The 12,325-nt window shown below is 49.4% G+C and overlaps 1 protein-coding gene across 1 annotated transcript in view; it reads left to right on the top strand.

Moving 5' to 3' along the window:
* arhgap21b (Rho GTPase activating protein 21b) overlaps positions 1 to 12,108 on the top strand; it is a 55,628-nt gene extending 43,520 nt beyond the window's left edge. The window contains exons 15-24 of the mRNA XM_080547080.1: positions 1 to 20; positions 480 to 622; positions 2,272 to 2,430; positions 3,807 to 3,885; positions 4,040 to 4,113; positions 4,411 to 4,500; positions 4,838 to 5,005; positions 5,460 to 5,565; positions 8,332 to 8,363; positions 8,845 to 12,108. The exon at positions 1 to 20 is cut by the window's left edge and continues 111 nt beyond it. Of these exons, the coding sequence (XP_080403206.1) occupies positions 1 to 20; positions 480 to 622; positions 2,272 to 2,430; positions 3,807 to 3,885; positions 4,040 to 4,113; positions 4,411 to 4,500; positions 4,838 to 5,005; positions 5,460 to 5,565; positions 8,332 to 8,363; positions 8,845 to 10,602 (2,629 nt within the window). The 3' untranslated portion in view covers positions 10,603 to 12,108. The remainder of the gene's footprint in view (positions 21 to 479; positions 623 to 2,271; positions 2,431 to 3,806; positions 3,886 to 4,039; positions 4,114 to 4,410; positions 4,501 to 4,837; positions 5,006 to 5,459; positions 5,566 to 8,331; positions 8,364 to 8,844) is intronic.
* The last annotated feature ends 217 nt before the right edge of the window (positions 12,109 to 12,325 follow it).

Below are 12,325 nucleotides of genomic sequence, written 5' to 3'. Positions count from 1 at the left end.
GGACAGGAGGAATCTCAAAGGTAACACCCCCCCCCCACACACACACACACACACACAGGGCGTAAACCTACAGCTTCATGTAGCACAGCTGGATACGGTTCAAACTATTGAAACCGGAGGTGATGTTACTGTGGTTGTATTTAGAATTTTTTGATCTAGGGAAAAAATGCGTAACATGCATTTATATAATCAAGTACTGTGCTTGAGGTGCACTTTAGTTCTCTAATACAACGGACCTGAACAGATCAGAAGTGGCCTTGAAAGTGCCGACTCCATGAAAAATGAGTCCCTTCCGTGTGAATGGTCGACCCAGGTGGTCTCTGGGAAATGAGCTCTGTTAAAAACATTAATGGCTTTCTGAAGCTGGCATCAGCAGTTAAGATTGGTCGCCTGGTCTCATGTGCGGGTATGGTGGAGCTCAGACTCATCGTGTGTGTGTGTGTGTGTGTGTGTTTGTGTGTGTGTGTGTGTGTGGTCAGATGACTCGAGCCCGCCGCGGGACAAAGGCACGTGGAGGATGGGGATCCCCGGCATCATGAGGAAGCCCTTTGAGAAGAAGTCCTCGGCCGGGAGCACCTTCGGGGTCCGCCTGGACGACTGCCCCCCCGCCCAGACTAACAGGGTAAGAGAGTGTGTGTGCGTGTGTGTGTGTGTGTGTGTGTGGGGGGGGGGGGGGGGGGGGGGGGGGCAGGAGAGAGGGGGCGAGGGGATACAGGGCTTGACATTAAGCTTTTTCAGGTACAAGTGAACTTATCTTGTACTTGTCCGAGAGCTCAAGTTACTTGTCCAAATCCAAAGATTTTGAAAAAGCAATAAATATTACCGTAATAATAATTTATTATACTCTCACCGGCCACTTCATTAGGTACACCTTTTCAACTGCTTGTTAATGCAAATATCTAATCAGCCAATCATGTGGCAGCAACTCAATGCATTTAGGCATGGTCAAGACGATCTGCTGAAGTTCAAACCAAGAAGCATCAGAATGGTAAATAAAGGTGATTTAAGTGACTTTGAACCTGGCATGGTTGTTGGTGCCAGACGGGCTTTTGCGTCATATTATAGTGTCAATATGGACCAAAATCTCTGAGGAATGTTTCCAGCACCTTGTTGAATCTATGCCACGAAGAATGAAGGCAGTTCTGAAGGCAAAAGCGGGGGTCCAACCCCAAGGTGTGCCTAATGAAGTGGCCAGTGAGTGTATGTGTATGCAAATAACACATTTGACTACTATTGATTTGATCATGATGATAATGATGATCCTTAATTTTCAAATGTATTAATTAAACAATATTTTGTAATTATTTAAAATTGTTACGATGGGGTAATCAGTGATTACCCTAACCCTAACCCTTTTAGATTAAGATTGGCCACAAAAGGGATGAATATCTAAACATGTTTGTAACTATAGTCCCTCCCCAATGGAAGCAATCTTATTTGCTAGCTTTTGGATAGTATCCTATATTCAAATTGAGAAATCTATCATTAGTGTCATTCTGAAGTTCGCATTGCGGTGTGCTAGTCTTAAAACTTCAAACCTAAAATATACGATCGCATCGAACTACATGAAAATAAGCGGCATTGAGAAGAAGCGAATACGCGTTCACACGAATGGCACTAGTGACAGGCGACCCACAACGTAGGCTACACTATGGCTGCGTTCGTAAACTCGCTCTGGAATCTGATCAGCACTCATGGAATGCCTTTTGTCCAATCAAATTACTTGGTCTCTTTATGACGTTGAACGCAGTGTGCGCTCTGGCGCTCTGAGCGAATTTACGAACTATGAATGAACTACTCTATAACATCGACGATAACGAACTACGAGAGACTGAAATAGCCTCAGCGAGAATGAGGCGCGGCATCGCTTTGCTTGTAATATTTTGTTTTACTATTCAGATCGGAAGGAGGAATTAATGTTTTGCAGATATTAATACATATTGATTTCTTTTTTAGTTTTGACTTGTCCATCGGACAACTGCAGGAGGAAGTCCACTTGTCCGAACATAAAATGTACTTGTCCCGGACAAGCGGACAAGCCTTAATGTCGAGCCCTGGGATATGTTGTTGATGTATGTATCGAGTGTGTGTGTGTGTGTTGTAGTTTGTTTATACGAAAGGTTTGTGTGTGCGTGCTTGTGTGTTAGTTTGTTCATTTGGAAGTCGGGGGTGTGTGTGTGTGTGTCTGTGTGTTCATCCGATGTGTGCACTAAAGGTTTTATGTTGTGTGTGTGTGTGTGTGTGTGTGTGTGTGTGTGTGTGTCTGTGTAGTTTGTCCCTCTGATCGTGGACGTGTGCTGTAAGCTGGTGGAGGAGAGAGGTCTGGAGTACACAGGCATCTACAGGGTGCCTGGCAACAACGCTGCCATCTCCAGCATGCAGGAGGAGCTGAACAGACAAGGCCTGAACGACATCGACATCCAGGAAGACGTGAGTCACACACACACACACACACACACACATACACACACACACACACACATACACACACACACACACACTAGGGGTGTGCCAGAGTCGTCATACTCGTATTAGTCTCTATATCCGTTTGATTGTCATATCTGGATGGTACTCCTGATCGCGCACACACACACACACATACAGAATCATACATATCGTACATATGCTGCCTTGTCAATGTATGCTGCCTTGTCAATGTAGCTGCCTTGTCAATGTAGCTGCCTTGTCAATGTAGCTGCCTTGTCAATGTAGCTGCCTTGTCAATGTAGCTGCCTTGTCAATGTATGCTGCCTTGTCAATGTAGCTGCCTTGTCAATGTATGCTGCCTTGTCAATGTATGCTGCCTTGTCAATGTCTTCTGCCTTGTCAATGTCTGCTGCCTTGTCAATGTAGCTGCCTTGTCAATGTAGCTGCCTTGTCAATGTATGCTGCCATGTCAATGTAGCTGCCTTGTCAATGTATGCTGCCTTGTCAATGTATGCTGCCATGTCAATGTAGCTGCCTTGTCAATGTACGCTGCCTTGTCAATGTATGCTGCCTTGTCAATGTAGCTGCCTTGTCAATGTATGCTGCCTTGCCAATGTAGCTGCCTTGTCAATGTATGCTGCCTTGTCAATGTATGCTGCCTTGTCAATGTATGCTGCCTTGTCAATGTATGCTGCCTTGTCAATGTATGCTGCCTTGTCAATGTCTGCTGCCTTGTCAATGTAGCTGCCTTGTCAATGTCTGCTGCCTTGTCAATGTCTGCTGCCTTGTCAATGTAGCTGCCTTGTCAATGTAGCTGCCTTGTCAATGTCTGCTGCCTTGTCAATGTAGCTGCCTTGTCAATGTAGCTGCCTTGTCAATGTAGCTGCCTTGTCAATGTCTGCTGCCTTGTCAATGTAGCTGCCTTGTCAATGTATGCTGCCTTGTCAATGTAGCTGCCTTGTCAATGTAGCTGCCTTGTCAATGTAGCTGCCTTGTCAATGTAGCTGCCTTGTCAATGTAGCTGCCTTGTCAATGTCTGCTGCCTTGTCAATGTAGCTGCCTTGTCAATGTAGCTGCCTTGTCAATGTATGCTGCCTTGTCAATGTATGCTGCCTTGTCAATGTAGCTGCCTTGTCAATGTAGCTGCCTTGTCAATGTCTGCTGCCTTGTCAATGTCTGCTGCCTTGTCAATGTCTGCTGCCTTGTCAATGTCTGCTGCCTTGTCAATGTCTGCTGCCTTGTCAATGTCTGCTGCCTTGTCAATGTAACTGCCATGTCAATGTATGCTGCCTTGTCAATGTAGCTGCCTTGAATGTCATACGAAAGAAGGAAGTCTTGGGCACATATTGTATTGATTATATCTTCATATCTTATTTCAGAAATGGCGGGACCTGAATGTGATCAGCAGTTTACTCAAATCCTTTTTCCGGAAACTTCCCGAACCCCTTTTTACAAACGGTGAGACGCACGAAGACATGGGGTCGTGTAAAAGCATTTAGCATAAAAGTTGGAAATCCAGAGAGTTATATAATTTACTATTATATATTTATTATGACTTTTATTTTAATTGTATTTGTAATCATGATTATGTCTTTTTTTTCCGGTTCCACAGAAAAATATGCAGATTTTATTGAAGCCAATCGAGCAGAGGATTCAGTGGAGAGGTTAAAAGAGCTCAAAAGGCTGGTAGGTTCAAGCTGAGGATTGAGCCCTAGAAGCGGGGCGGGGTCGATCCCCGCCTCAGGAGGGAGCTGCATGTGCCCCTGAGCAAGGCACTTAACCCATAATTGCTCCAGGGGTGCCGACTATGGCTGACCCTGTGTCTAGAGAAAGAAATACCAAATTCCAACAATTGACTGACAAGTTGATTGCATGGCAAATAAAAAAACATTCTAGAAACAAGAGCTCGGTGTCACAGTGTTTGAGTTATTACAGGTCGATGGTTCCTATTCCATAGATGACTCTCTCTCTGTCTCGCTGCAGATCCTTGAGTTGCCTGATCATCACTACGAAACCCTAAAATTCCTCTCTGGACATCTCAAGTTGGTCTCAGAGAACTGTGAGAAGAACAAGGTATGAGTCTATGCGGCTGAGTGTGTTTGAGGTGTGTTGTTTGAGGATGTGTGTGTATGCATGTGTTTGAAGTGTGTTATTGGAGCGTGTGTGTTGGAGGGTATGTATGTATGTATGTACGTGTATGTGTGTGTGTGTGTTTGAGGTGTCTTGTTTGAGGATGTGTGTGTGCGTGTGTTTGAAGTGTGTTATTGGAGCGTGTGTGTTGGAGGGTATGTATGTATGTACGTGTATGTGTTTGAGGTGTGTTGTTTGAGCGCGTGTGTTGTGTGTGTTTGTGTGTGTGTGTGTGTGTGAGGGGGATACCTCTCACTGCTCTCTCCCCCCCTCCCCCCAGATGGAGCCCCGTAACCTGGCCATCGTGTTCGGTCCCACCCTGGTCCGGACCTCAGAGGACAACATGACCAACATGGTGAACCACATGCCGGACCAGTGCAAGATAGTAGAGAACCTGATCCAGCAGTACGACTGGTTCTTCACTGAGGAGGGCGACGACGACCCTGTCGTATGTACACACACTCTCTCCTCTCACACACACACACACACACACACACACACACACACACGCAGCACATGTGTACACTCACACACTCACTCACGCGCACACACACACACACTCACACACACACGTATCCACCTCACACACACACACACACACACACACGTATCACCTCACACACACACACACGTATCCACCTCACACACACACACCCACGTATCCACCTCACACACACACACACACACACACACACAGACACATGTTTCAGTAGGATGAGAAGGACAGAAGGATGTAATGTTGAGTGTTCCTGGTCCTGGAGCGTTGCAGATCTCTCCCTTCCCTCACTACACTCTTTCCCTTCACCTCCCTCACTCCTCTGCACCCCCACCCCCCACCCCGCACCTCCCTTCACCTCCCTCACTCCTCTGCACCCCACCCCACGCCTCCCTTCTGCCCTCAGACCTCTGTTGAGCAGGAGAGAACAGTGCAGTCTCAGCCCGTGCCAAACATCGACCACCTGCTCTCCAACATCGGGCGGTGCACCACCTCGCCCGGGGAGGTCTCAGGTAACTCACCTGGGGGGGCTCCTCCGCACCTCTCCTTCACCACGTTTACCACAGCTAACACACCACAGTACACCACAGCTAACACACCACAGTACACCACAGCTAACACACCACAGTACACCCATGCGCCTCAGGGACACGGTCACACAACCGTTTCTTTTCAAAGATGTAGCCTATATATATTTCTATAAGAATGTTTTTAGAGATTTGTGTGTATTTGTGTGTCTTTGTTAGTCCATAGAATTGTTCTGGTTAGTTTTCCATGCTAAGGTTAATTTCTACCGAAATTGTCTCTGTGCTTCTGTGCAAAGCAAAGCTATTTTAGTAATTCTTCAATTAAATATTTTGGGGGTGATCCAATTGGGAAATTGCTGAAAATAGCTTGCCAACGTTAAAGCCTTTTTTTTGTTTTCAATAAAGGGTTTCTGTTTTGTTTTGTCGTTCTTTATCTTTTGCCCGAGACACGTTATTCTTTCTTTTCTCCCAGTTCTCCCTCTTTCTTTTGCTTTACGATCTTTTTTCGTTTTTTTCTTTGCTCATGCCATTTCTCTCCCCCCGTGCTTTCCCCCATATGTTGAGAAGACGACTCAGTTTCTTTCAGTTCTCTCTTTCTTCCCCCCCTCCTTCTCCTCCTCCTCCTCCTCCTCTTCCCACATAAACCCGGCATGTTCTTCCCACCCCAAAAAAACAACAACGACCCAACAAACAAACAAACAAACAATAACAACAACAACGCTAACGAGAAAAACAAGAGAGGAAGTGTTATATCCCTTCTGACCTCTGACACGTTTGTATGTAGTGTGTTTCTTCTACCCTCCTCCCTCCTCCCCCCCCCCCTCCTCCCCCCTTGTCCCCCTTTGTGTCCAGCACTCACACATTACCCCCCTCAATCTATGACAGCAGGCCAAGTGGGCGGCGTCTATCACTCGGTGATGTCACTGGTGGATTCTGTAATGTCCGCCGTGGACAGCTGGGACTGTAGGAGGAAGGACGATTGTTGTCCCAAGTGTAGCTGCCTAGTCTGCAGAAGCCCGCAGCTCGTGTAAACAAAACCCAAAAAAAAGTGACCAAAAGAGGGGGTTGGAAAAAGAAAAGAAAGGAGAGAAAGAACCCAAAAAAAAAGACAGGAAAAAAAACGAAAGAAAAAGAGAAGTCGATGTTTTGTCATATTTTTCCTGTGGTGTTTGCACGCCTTCTTCTTGTTCTTGTTCTTCTTCTTCTTCTTCATATAATTCCAAAATGAAAATACTCTCCGGAATCTTTAACGGAAGGACATACAGAGCAGTGGCGTTGCTCCTGTCTCTGAACACACCTGTTCTGCTGTGTCTCTTGTTGTCTCTAAAGCTGGTCGCGAGGACAAGTAGCATGGTACGGTTTAAACCCTGGTTCACTTATCCGGTCATGTGGCATATAACTGTCATTTTGGTGTCTGAGGGGTGGGGGTGTTGGAGGGGGGGGGTGGGTTGTAGTGACGGGTCTGGGCTGGGCTGGGCTGGGCTGGGCTGGGCTGGCTGTTCACCAAAACACCCGTAAGACATTATTCAGGAGAGCTGATAAGCGGTTAGATACCAACACATTGATAGGTGGTTTGTCACCAATGGGGCGGTAAGCAAGCACATAGCCTGTTAGTACAAAGGGCCTGTGTTGGCACTGCACAAGTGGCTCTGATGTTAGCTAATAGCTATAGCCCCCCACAGCCCCATTCCCCCACCCCCCCCTGTCAGATTTGACGTTTCGCTGGTGTCCCGCCACCCTCTCATAGTCTTATCAGAGTGCCACCCCACGGTTTTGCATTCAGTCTCAGAACACCAACCCACAGCCACAACACTGCCCCCTACCGCCCTCCCTCCCTCACTGCGACTCCATACCCCCACACCAGCCATCTCCATCTACATATCACCATCACACACACCCACCCCCCCCCCCCCCCCCCTCATCTAAGCCTTGACGCAACTCCCAATTCAAGCACACACACTCATTCATCGACTTGAATGTTGAAAATGATGATTCCATAGTAAAAAAAAAAGTTTATTTTTTAAATTTTAACGTAGGAGATTTATTTATTTTATTTGTTCTTAAAGTCCTTGGTTTTTTGACGTCTTGTGTGTTTTTTTCCTCTTTGGTTGTTCATATTTGATTGATTTGATCGGTTTGGCAGATTTAGTAGATTTATTAGTTCTAGTTGACCTATTTGCACAACAACCCCACTGTCCATTACAAAATGGCAAGCATGCTTTCTCGTCTAGTTGACCACTAAACACACAACTGTCAACTGACGATGTCCAGCACTGGCCCCCCCTCTATCTCTGGTTGTGAAGATGTGATGTCTATGAGTTGGGAAACTACGCCCTCTGCTGGTGGCTGTGTGTAAAAGCGTTTGTGACTTGACGTCGTGTGGTCCGTGATGTGCTGTCGTCGTCGCTGTCGTCGTCGTCCCCATGGTTACATGAGCATGAGCCGCTTCCTGTCGTAGTGCCAGGTTCCACTTCCACTCTTCCTCTCATCCCGTCATCTCTCTCCTCCTCCTCCTCCTCCTCTACTCTCGTGTCTTCTGTGTTTCCTCCTAGCGTGGCGCTGTCGCTGTCGACTCGACTGTCTCTTCTTGGTGTTGGTCTATTCTCTCTGTGAACGTCATTCTCTCTACCCTTTCACTTCTCTCTCTCTCTCTCCCCCTCTCCCTCGCTCTCTCCCTCTCTTGATGGCTGTGTTGAACAGGCTGTAGAGTGTCTCAGAAGGGTCCTAACGCCTCTCTCCTCTCTCACACAGATTCAGCATGTAGTGACTCCTCCAAATCAAAGGTGAGTTTCATAGAGGCGAGTCTCCTGGGTTCATACCGGCTCAGATATAGACATTTTTACATTTTTGGCATTTAGCAGATGCCTTATTCCAAAGCGACTTACAATCAATACAAGCGACTTACAATCAATACAGTATAGGATAGATAGATGGCCAAACCTAAAGCATGATGTTACAATGTGTCTTACTCTACAATGTTTTTAAATTATGTTATAGCTAGACATATTCATATTAGTGACCTTTCTAGTACTAGTGACCGTTTGTTTGCGTTTACCGAGCAGATCTACAGAGAATGTGAGTGAGTGAAATGTTCAAGGTGTGTGACGTCCCTGTGTCCTCTCTCTCTCTCTTTCTCTCTTTTTTCTTCTCTCTCATCTGTCTGTCTGTCTCTCTCTCTCTCTCTCTCTCTCTCTCTCTCTCTCTCTCTCTCTCTCTCTCTCTCCCCCCCTCCCCCCCCCCTCTCTCTCTCTCTCTCTCTCTCAGCAGGGCTTGTGGGGGTCAGGGAAGGATCAGTGTAGCAGAGAGATGCTCCGCTCCTCCTTCTTCGTGAGCCGCAAGCGTAAGAAGCCCAAAGACAAGACCCAGCCCAGCAGCTCGGACGACGACCTGGACGCCGTCTTCCCCAAGAAGGAGCTCCTCCCCGACCAGCCCCCCCCCTGGTCCCCGGAGAGCCAGACCACCGAGGACGACGAGGAGGAGGACAGGGAGGCGGAGGAGGAGCAGGAGGAGGAGGAGCAGCTGGACGCCCAGACCAACGGCAAAGAGTCCCGCTCCGGCAGCCTCATGTCCCAGCCCTCCCCCTCCCCCTCGCCCTCCCCCAAACACAGCAGCGGCGGCCGCTCCCCCGTCCTCCGGCACACCCACTCCTCCCCCTCCTTCACCACCCCCTCGCCCAGCCTCAGCTACCGCATGCAGGCGGCCCACCACCACCACCACCAGTCGTCCCTGTCGGACCCCCCCTCCGTCTACGACGACGCTGTGTCCGACCTGGGCACCATGAACAGCACCAGCTCCCAGGCCTCGGCGCCCAGCCGGGCCCGGCACGGGGGAGGGGGGAGGCTGGCGGGGGGAGGGGCCGGCAGCGGCCCCGGGGCGGAGGTCAGTTCCATCACCTCGGACTACTCCACCACCTCCTCCATGACCTTCCTGACGGGCGCCGAGCTGAGCGCCCTGAGCCCGGAGGAGGCGCGCTCGGTGGCGGAGAGCCGGGGCGGAGACGACGCGGACGACGAGCGCAGCGAGCTGATCAGCATTGGCCGGCCCATGGAGACGGACAGCGAGAGCGACCTGCCGGGCCTGGGGGGCGGAGGAGGGAAGGAGGAGGTGGGGAGTCCGGAGGAGGAGGAGGAGGAGGAGAGCTGTCCGTCTCCAGCACCCAGGCCCCTCCCCTCCCACCGGCTGATCGAGTGCGACACCCTCTCCCGGAAGAAGACGGGGGGCCGCCCGTCGAAGACGTCGGACAGCGAGTCCTCGTTAGACGGAGGCGGCGGGGGGGGGCGCGGCGACAAGGAGACGAACAGGCTGTCGTGCGTCCTGGGCGGCGGGGGCGGGGCTAAGATCCGCTCCACGGGCAGCCTGAGCTCGTCGTCCCGCAGCGAGTCGGAGAAGGCGGCGGAGCCCCCCGCCTGGCGGCTGAAGATCACCGACCGGCTCAAGTTCCGCCTGCGCACGTCGGTGGACGACATGTTCGGCGTGGGCACGCAGCGCAACGGCTCCCCCGGGGAGGGAGGGCGGAGCAAGAAGAAGAACATCCGCCGGCGCCACACCATGGGCGGCCAGCGGGACTTCGCCGAGCTGTCGGTGCTGGGGGGCTGGCAGGACCAGGGGGGCCTGGGGGGCGGCGGGAGCCGGGCGGAGCTGTCGGCCGTGGACCGGCTGAAGCCCAAGTGCAGCTCGCAGGACTTCTCCATCCGGGAGTGGATCGCCCGCGAGCGCCACCGGGCCAGCAACCCCGAGGTCAGCCTGGACTTCTCCTCCGACCACCAGGGGGCGCTGCTCCTCCTCCGCAGCCCCGAAGCTGCTCCCCTGGCTCCTCCCCAGGCTCCCCGGGACCCCACCCCCTCCTCCTCTTCGTCTTCCGACCCCTCCTCGGACCCCCTCTCGCCGTCACCGCGTCCAGCTGAGCTGGCCAACGGAGAGGCCCCCCCCCAGGGGAAGAGTCTGAGCCTCTCGGCCACGGCCCACCCGCACAAACTGTCTGGCGCCCAGGTGGTCCACTCGCGCTTCTACCAGTACCTGTGAGAGGAAGGAGTGTGAAGGGGGGATCGGGGGTGTGTGTGTGTCAGTGTGTGAGTGTGTGTGTGTCCACTGTCTGTCTGTCTGTCTGTGAGATATGTGTGTATTTGTAAGTCTGTGAGACTCATGATGTGTGTCGGTGTATATGACTTGACGTGAGCGTGTCCTCGGAACTGTGAAGTGGCGTCTGGAGTGTGTCTGTGAGTTGTGTGTGTGTGTGTGTATGTGTGTGTGTGTCAAAAATAATATGGGTTACTGCACAGGGGTGGTACTACAGTACATGATGTCTCACTCAAGACACAAAGGCATGGAACAAAAAAAAAAAAAACATTGATGTTGATAGATTTTTCTCCTTTTTTCATGACAAATGACTTTGGGGACGTTCGGGGGGGGTCTAAATCCTCACTCCTGACGGAATTCCCAGTTATGCTGAAGATTGCGGGGGGCCTCTTGCTCAACTTGACGAATCTGTGAAGTTGTGGTGTGTAAAGAACGTGTAAAACGCTACGGTGTTGGAGTAAAAGATTGTGAAAAGGTTAGCTAAGTGGCTTTAAAGACAAACTGACGTGTAAGTAGAGAAAGACTAGTGAGGTAGTTGAAAAGGACCGATTTTAAAAAGTATTGCAGAGGAACTATTTTTGTGTAAGAGGGTCTCTCGGTGGTTTAAAGTGAGTCCCTCAGTAACCAAATGAAGAATGTACGTTGCTTGCTGTAATACTGACTAAAAGCTTTAGTTGCTTGTGTTCTCTCATTTTAAAGTGTACATATCGCCCCCACACCCCCCCTCCCCCCCCCTCTCGATCTGTACTTGAAGTGTGTTTTATTTTCAGGCTAGCCTGTGTTGGGATCGCCAAATGTGCTCTGTGCCACCGACGGGGCCTTTCCCAAGGTGCATTGTGACAGGAAGACACTGGACTTAAAACGTCATGAAAATAATAATAATAAAAAATATTCAACCCTTTTAAAAGTGACAAAAAAAAAAAGAAACGAGCAGTGAACAACATCTCCCCTCTGATGCGACATGCTGTGTGTTTGTTGATGTGCTCGTGGTTTCCTGCATCGGTCAGTTATACCGTACAGACTGCGGAAAAAAGATACGAAAAAAAGAAAAGAACAAAAATAATCTGAAAAAAGAGGGAGAAGAATATGAATAATCAAATCAGAAATCATGTTTCTTCGCAATAGGAAGTGCCTCGTGATGTACTGCGTAAAAAAAGGGTGCCATATCGTCTTTGTTGAGACGCATAAAGATGTTATTAACTGTGAATGACTTTTATTCAGTCGACTCACACACACTGTCATTCTACAGGGTTGCGATCTTATGACAACACAGAGAAACGCCGAGCTTCCATTCCTTAGGCATTCCAACTCTGGTCTTAACATGTTTTATACTTTTGTTTTCTTTTTTGTTTTCCTTTTTTTGCATTTTTCAATTTTAACAGAACTTGAATTTTAAATATTTCCTGTAAAAAAAACAAAAATAAGTAACTTAAATGTGTATATAAATGCCATGTTTTAGCTGCTTTTTTTTTTCTCCCTTCTCTCTGTTCTCATTTTCCATCAAATTGCCAGGTTTTTTGTAAGTATACAGTATTGTGAGATGTGTGCTGGTGGAGCCGAGGGGCGGGTGTGATGGACAGGCCGTGGGGGGTGTTCTCTTATGGGGGACGGCCCTGCGTGAGATAACAAGGCTTCATACAGCTGGACCATTTGTATCATGCCCTGTTGT

This window comes from Nansenia antarctica (genome assembly GCF_963989245.1).
Source record: "Nansenia antarctica genome assembly, chromosome: 16".
Classification (NCBI taxonomy): domain Eukaryota; kingdom Metazoa; phylum Chordata; class Actinopteri; order Argentiniformes; family Microstomatidae; genus Nansenia; species Nansenia antarctica.
Note: the sequence above shows the minus strand (reverse complement) of the source record. Positions and strands in the feature narration are given on the sequence as shown.